We start from the raw sequence: 7,603 nt of genomic DNA on the forward strand, positions 1-7,603 counted from the left end.
CCACCGCGCCAACGCCACTGCCGCCGCTCACCGTTTTCGCTTCACCCGACTGGGGGGCTGCGGTGGCCCTCGACGCGGAGAGGATGGGCAGGCTGCAGATGCCTAGGCGCCCCGAGACGCCCGCGCGCCAGTGACCCGGTGGTCCCCCCCACCAAAGCCCGCGCGCCCCTCTGGTCCCCGCGGCGCCCCTTCTCGGCCGCGCGGGAACCCCCGCGGCCCGGCCGGCCCCCTCCCCCTGCGAGCCGGCGGCGGCGCTCCCGGCAGGCGGGCGGGCGGAGGCCCGGGCGGGGGCGGGGCGGGGCGGTGCGCCCGGAGCCCGGAGCCCGGCCCTGAGCTCGCTTCGCCTCGCCTCGCGGCGGGCGCCCTCGTCGCCAGCGGCGCACCATGGACGGGCTGCCCGGTCGGGCGTTGGGGGCCGCCTGCCTTCTGCTCTTGGCGGCCAGCTGGTTGGGACCCGAGGCCTGGGGCTCCCCCACACCCCCGCCGTCGCCCGCCGCACCGCCCCCGCCCCCGCCACCCGGAGCTCCGGGTGGCTCGCAGGACACCTGTACGTCGTGCGGCGGCGGCGGCGGCGGCTTCCGGCGACCGGAGGAGCTGGGCCGGGTGGACGGTGACTTCCTGGAGGCGGTGAAGAGACACATCTTGAGCCGCCTGCAGTTGCGGGGCCGGCCCAACATCACGCACGCTGTGCCCAAGGCCGCCATGGTCACGGCCTTGCGCAAGCTGCACGCGGGCAAGGTGCGCGAGGACGGCCGCGTGGAGATCCCGCACCTCGACGGCCACGCCAGCCCGGGCGCCGACGGCCAAGAGCGCGTCTCCGAGATCATCAGCTTTGCGGAGACAGGTGGGTTTGGCCTTGGGGGAAGCCAGCGGCGGCCGCGAACCCTCCCTTCTTTTCCCTCTTTTAGGAAGCTCCTACTGCCTGCGCAGCCTCTGCTGCCTGCACGCCCCGAGGGCATTTAGGCTCCGGGCTGGGCCGTTCTGCGGTGGCCTTGCGGTTGTCTGAGGGTGGCAGACCGCTCCTACGGTCCGCGCCCAGACCCCAGACCCCTTTGCTGTTTCTCTTTCCCTGAAACAACTGGAAAGCACCCTGCCCTGCATCCCTGCTTACAGGAATTGGGCGCCAGCGCCTCTGGGAGCGCGTCCCCCTCCCGGCAGATGCGCGCAGCCCTGGCTCTGCGGGCACTTGCTTGGTGATTGCTTAATGTTTTTGTTTCCCACGATCTGAGTGTAGGCTTAGCAGTGTAGATGGAGATGTGTGTGCTTGTTGATATACGTGGGCCGGAGAGGAGAGGAGAGAGAGGAGAGAGAGGAGAGGAGAGGAGAGGAGAGGAGAGGAGAGGAGAGGAGAGGAGAGGAGAGGAGAGGAGAGGAGAGGAGAGGAGAGGAGAGAGAGGAGAGGAGAGGAGAGGAGAGAGAGAGAGAGAGAGAGAGAGAGAGAGAGAGAGAGAGAGAAAGAGAGCCAGAGAGCCAGAGAGCCTGCATGAGAGGCCCCTGGGGCCGCTTCCATCGCCTGGCGGCATGGGCTTGCCAGGATTGCTGAAGCATCGGTGGGGAGAGCTAGGCAACCTCCTTTCCGATTGTGTGGGCACCAGAGTCGGCGGAAGGCAGCTTCTCAACAGGTTCATCTTTTACGCAAAGACACGGCTCAGGAACAGCCCCATGCCTTAAGGCTTGCCTGGCAGCCGCGGCAGCCCTCTCTAGTCCGGGAGAGAGCAGCAGAGTTTGTAGTTAACAAAGAGTAGGATTCCTTTCTGCAGTGTCCTCCTTGGGCCCGCGTTGCAAATCTCTGTCCACTATCTAAATATAAAAATCAGAGAAAGAGAGAGGGAAAGGAAAAAATATCTTCAGGAAATTTAAAAAGAAGAAGAAAAATTGCCTGGGCAGAAATGGTGTAAGTGCTTTAGACATCGCTGTCCTTTTCAGGACTTGAATGAGCCAGGCTGGCTGGCTTTTGTGCGGAAAGCTCAGCTCCATTTGTGCTGAGGGGACTCCAGAGAAGGTCTCAGAGGGGGAAACCCGATGTAGTCAGAGTGGGGGAACAAACAGGGAGCCTGGGAAGAGGAGGGGAGATCAGCTATGCTTCTGGCTGCAAATGCCCCCCTACTCTCCCAGGCATCAGGGAGACCCTGCCTGTGCCGCTGCCGGGGGATAAAAAGGGATGAAAAGTTTTGCATGGCCGAGTGTGGAGAAAGGCGGAGACAATCAAGGCTGGTTTGTGCTTAGAAAGAAATGCATTGCTGTTTTAGCTGTCCGCCAGAGTCAGGGGAAGCTCGACATGCAATTAGAGGGCTTGGATTAAAAGGTGCTTTGGGGCCCAGAGTAGAAATGTGATTCGGGAAGGTCGAGAGGCCTTTTGGTCCCGGTGGCACAAAATGACAGCAGGGGCTGTTATATTTCTGGTCCGATTCACGGAGCCAGCTCTTTGACTTATAAATAACAGATTCAGGTCACAGGCAGCACGGCCAAGACCAGCTTTTAAGGCTGCAGTTTCCACTATTTCAAAGTCAGACGTCAGTGTTATTAGAGGAGCCAGTGAGAACTGAGGAAGGGGCTGGGGGGGGGCTTAGTGGGAGGTTGATAAGACCAGCCACGTCTGCAGAGACTGTCAGAGGGAAGGGCTGACAGAACGGACTGCAAGGGGACAACCTCTCTTGTCTGGCATAACTATTCTTCTGGTTGAACTGCATTATTGAGATGACGAGCAGCCCCCACCCCCCGCCGAGATCTCGAAGTGCCACGTTCTTCCAGCCAGGGTCTGGGCAAAGGATCGGACCTTGAGTTTTCAAGGCTGATCGTCCTGTCCCTTGCAGCTCCTTGGAAACAAGGACTGCACTTTGCGGCTTAGCGGACACACACATCTATGTCAGAAACCCGAGCAGCTTGTGTGTTTGCAGTGGAGGTCCCACTGGGGGCTGGACCAGATCACGCTTAGGTAAACACTGGGGAGAGGCTGAAGGTGGCTCAGCTTGATTTTGCAATGCCCTAAGTTAACCAGAAAAAAGACCGGGGGGTGGGGGGCGGGGAGAGCCTCATTTGAAACAACCTACCCCCAGATCCTGTCTGCGATCTTAGTTTTGTTTTCAGAGACCCATCACAACTTGTTAAGCTCTTGGGCTCCTGACAAGTTCTCAAAGTGTCGAGCTTTGAGGCCCGACAGTCCCATCTCCAGGGAAGCCGGGCTTGGGAGAGGTGAGGCAGGATTTTTATAGGTCTGGACCCTCTGGCTCCACCCGGGTCCTGTTTTCTGAATGGGAAGTGATTCTTCTGCCTCTGGCAGGTTATGGCAGAGGCCCGGGCCCCAGGAATGGTATTTCTGGTCAGTAACACTTTCCAGCTGTGGCGGGTGTTCCTTCCAACATCACACAGCAGAGTCCATTTCCCCATTGCCTTGTGTTCTCATGGAATTAACTTGGCCCATTCTTCCCGTCTCCACAGATGGCCTCGCCTCCTCCCGGGTCCGCCTGTACTTCTTCGTCTCTAATGAAGGCAACCAGAACCTATTTGTGGTGCAGGCCAGCCTGTGGCTGTACCTGAAGCTCCTCCCCTACGTCCTGGAGAAGGGCAGCCGGAGGAAGGTCCGGGTCAAGGTGTACTTCCAGGAACAGGGTCACGGTGACAGGTGGAATGTTGTGGAGAAGAAGGTGGACCTAAAGCGTAGCGGCTGGCACACCTTCCCCATCACAGAGGCCATCCAGGCCTTATTTGAACGGGGTGAGAGACGCCTTAACCTGGACGTGCAGTGTGACAGCTGCCAGGAGCTCGCCGTGGTGCCTGTGTTCGTGGACCCCGGTGAGGAGTCACACAGGCCCTTCGTAGTGGTGCAGGCCCGCCTAGGCGACAGCAGGCATCGCATCCGCAAGCGGGGCCTAGAGTGTGATGGGCGGACCAGCCTCTGTTGCAGGCAACAGTTCTACATCGACTTTCGGCTCATCGGCTGGAACGACTGGATCATCGCACCCACTGGTTACTACGGGAACTACTGTGAGGGCAGTTGCCCGGCCTACCTGGCTGGGGTCCCTGGCTCAGCCTCCTCCTTCCACACTGCTGTGGTGAACCAGTACCGCATGCGTGGCCTGAACCCAGGGCCCGTGAACTCTTGCTGCATCCCCACCAAGCTGAGCTCTATGTCCATGCTGTACTTCGATGACGAGTACAACATTGTCAAGCGGGACGTGCCCAACATGATCGTGGAGGAGTGTGGCTGCGCCTGACCGTGGCGATGGGTGCGGAGCGCAGGCCCGTGGGGCTTTGAGGGAGCAGGAGAGCTGAGTGTGGTGGTTCCACTGGGCTGTGGAGAGTGCCGGGGTGAGGCCTGAAATAATAATGTTCTCCCGCTTCATAGAAAACCAGTCAGAACCAGAGGGAGAACCCTCCTGTGCCACAAGAGACTCCTAACCGCACACATAGACACGCATAGCTAGACTCATCCTGCCACCCACACAGCAGCCTCCAGGATACCAGCAAACGGATGCGGTGACAAATGGCAGCTTAGCTACCAATGCCTGTCAGTCGGAGAGAATGGGGTGAGCAGCTACCATTCCCACCAGCTGGCCGGGCACTCCCAATCGCGCCTTCTGAGCACACATAAAAGCACAAAGACAGAGGACACAGAGAGAGTGAGCCAGAGAGCCACCCGGAGGAAAAGCAGCAGGCTGGGAGTACAGGCGGGTGGAGGGCCGTGTGCCCCTGGCTTGTCCCAGGCTCTTCGCCACAGCACCTGGTGCAGTCCTGCCTGCTCACTCTCCGCCTGGCATCCTTCATGCTTTGAGGCCAGCAGAGCTGTGCCACCCTGTTCTTGGAGAGGGCAAATAGCCCAGGAGGGACTCGCCTGTCACAGAGACCATGGAGCAGGGACAGTGACCCTTTGACTGTCTGTTGCTTGGATCCCTGGTGTGACTTGTATGTGTGTGTTTGTTTTCAGGGGTTGGGGGTGGGGAGAGGAGAAGGGTCTTAATTTCATGCTTTAAACTCGCCTCCAACAGCTGACAGGTCATTTGTGCCGGTTGCAGAATTGAAAAGAGCCTATCAGCTATGACCTGTGAAGTGGATTCTAAATGAGAAGGGAAAGAAATGTTGCAATCAGTGCCCTTTGCTGGGGATATCCTCCTAGTGCTGTGGTGGGAGGGGCAGGGATGACCACTAGGTGAGGGAAGAGCCCAGAGGGGGCAGTGGTGGGGTGGAGGTGGCACGGGGAGTTGGCGAGATGGGAGAGCTTTTAGTTGCATTGCAGAAGTTGTCCCTGCGGCCGAGCCCTGGCTCCAGGGGTTGCCGTGGACGTGGCTCCTGCCCACTTTACTCGCCCACCTGCCTGCCCCACAAAGCACTTGCGGTCCTGCATGAACGCACATGACAATAGCACTTGCAGGTCTACGCGTGTCCAGAAGTGGCCCTGGGGCCAGAGCTGCCGTGGCTGTCCTCGTGGATGTCCAAGTGCCACGTGAACTATGCAATTTAAAGGGTTGACCCACACCAGGCGAAACTGAACTCGTCCGTCTCTTTTATATTTTTATACTTGAAATCCTTTGCTTCTTTTCTAAGCGAATGATTGCTTTCAATGTTTGCACTGATTTAGTTGCATGGTTAGTCAGAAACTGCCATTTGAAAAAAAGTTATTTTTATAGCCGCAGAAAAAATGAATACAGTTAAATGTATTATACATAATTTTGGAACCAAAGAGGCCAGCGGATCAGTTTTAATTTTTATTAGACGGTAAGGCCATCTTTTATGAGGTAGATGTTCTAAACGACCCCTTGAGTGGCCTGCCAGCGTTTCAGGGTATAAATGATTTTTTTTTATTATTCAGTTGATGTGTCTCTTCTGTTCTTACACACCCAGAAGGTAGTGTAAAAGAAAAGGATGGTAGAATGCAGGTGTGTATCTGTAAGTCCTCACCTTTAGTTTATTTAATAAAGCCCTCCTTAGGTTCTGTTTCATAATAACTTAAAACCAAACAACTTCCCCCCACAGACTGGCTGTCTAAGTATTTTACGTTCGTGTACAGTTTAAGACAATAAAAGATGGAGTGCCATGGGCTTTCTGCCTTGTCTGGTGTCTGGGGCAGTGGGCAGCTGGGAGGAAGGGGCTGGTGCCGGCGTCCAGCTCTGATGCCGGCAGTCCCCGTGGCTCCCTACACTCTCAGGGCCCTTGCTGACACATGAGTCATGCAGAAGCTAGAAGAGATGGCAGAACACCAGCTAAGAGGCAAGGAGCAAATTAACGAATTACCCGTTTGTTTACCGGTCCAGTCCCTAACTAGTTATGCTCCGCCAAGGATCTCTTTGCTTTTCGAAAGTACTGTGTTACTTGATACCAGCCCTGATGGATGACCTGACTTCGAGCCCAGGGCCCACATTGTGGAAAGAGGGCCCTGGCTCTGTGAATCGTCCTCTGTTCTCCACACACACGCTACACACACCACACACAAACGGGGTAGGAGAACAAATGAGGAACTGGAACGTGTCCGCTCAGGCCCCAGGTCACAGAGGGTGTGTGCAGCCTGGAAGATGAGTCCCTTCTGCAGCATCCCTGGCCTCTGTGCTCACCCACAGCTTCTGATGCAGGTGATTGTGAGGGAGCCGGGTTCAGATCCTGGCACTGGAAGGTAAGCAGACTGTCAGTATGCTAATCACCCGTTGCCAATGGCAGAACTTTTGTGTAGGAAGAGGTGGTAACCTTAGTAATTACAACAGCTCAGCCGCCACCAGGTGTGACTTAGGGACCGGTTCGGCGCTGTCATCTCAGAGACCCTGCATCACACCCCTTTGCTTCCCAAAGAGTAGGAGGCGAACTGAGAGCCCAGATCCACCACACCCAAGATCACCCCGCCAAGACAGGGGCCCTGACCACAGGTGACCCACTTGCTGGTTTGTGAGGATTGAAGGCTTATAAATTGCCTATATCAGAGCCCTGCAGGCCCTAAGGGCCTTGATTGATTGATTGATTTGGCTAGACTAGCTGGCCAACAAGTCCTGGAGAAGCCTCCTGTCTGCAGTTCCCCAACACTGGGTTACAGGTACACGCCTGGCTTTACATAGATTCCGGGGAGCAACTCAGGCTCTCTTGCATATGTGACAGGCACGTTACTGAGCTAACTTCCTAGCTCTGCTCTGGGATGGTATTTGCAGGTGATGGACCTGGGGCTAGAGGGCCGACAGCCTCTGAGCAGCTCTGTCCGCCACCCTGGTGTGTGTCCCTGGGTCTGGGCTGGCTTGGCTTTCATTTTTCTCTCTCATGTATGTCAGGTTTGCTTCAAGCTTACTATGTGGCCCAGGATGGCCTGGAACCCTGGTTTTTCCGCTTCCATCTCCCCCAGTGCTAGGATTACAGGCATGTGCCATCGTGCATAGTTTATGGGGTTCTGGGGATTGAACTGGGGCTTTGTGCGTGCCCGGTGAGCCCTCGACCAGCAGCTACAGCTTTTGCCCCGTGGTTTTGATTTCTCAATCATCATCTTTCTTCTGCACCCCGTTTTTCTCCCAGAAGGTCCTGGCCCAAGGGACCCAGGTTTCCTGCAGATGGCCTTGGAGCATCACACTGCCAGGCCCAGAGGCTTTGCCCTTGAGCCAGCGCGTCTGGCCGGAGCCCCTGGCCTGTGAGAGAG

General features: G+C 57.0%; 1 protein-coding gene across 1 annotated transcript; it reads left to right on the plus strand.

Moving 5' to 3' along the window:
• The first annotated feature begins 248 nt into the window (after nt 1-248).
• Inhbb (inhibin subunit beta B) lies at nt 249-6,036 on the plus strand. The gene is made up of 2 exons (XM_048443740.3): nt 249-844; nt 3,439-6,036. The coding sequence occupies exons 1-2, from the start codon at nt 385-387 to the stop codon at nt 4,212-4,214; spliced, it is 1,236 nt and encodes a 411-aa protein (XP_048299697.2). The 5' UTR covers nt 249-384; the 3' UTR covers nt 4,215-6,036.
• Nucleotides 6,037-7,603: the final 1,567 nt, after the last annotated feature.

The sequence above is a fragment of the Myodes glareolus genome, chromosome 5 (genome assembly GCF_982192425.1).
Source record: "Myodes glareolus chromosome 5, mMyoGla1.1, whole genome shotgun sequence".
Taxonomy (NCBI): Eukaryota; Metazoa; Chordata; class Mammalia; order Rodentia; family Cricetidae; genus Myodes; species Myodes glareolus.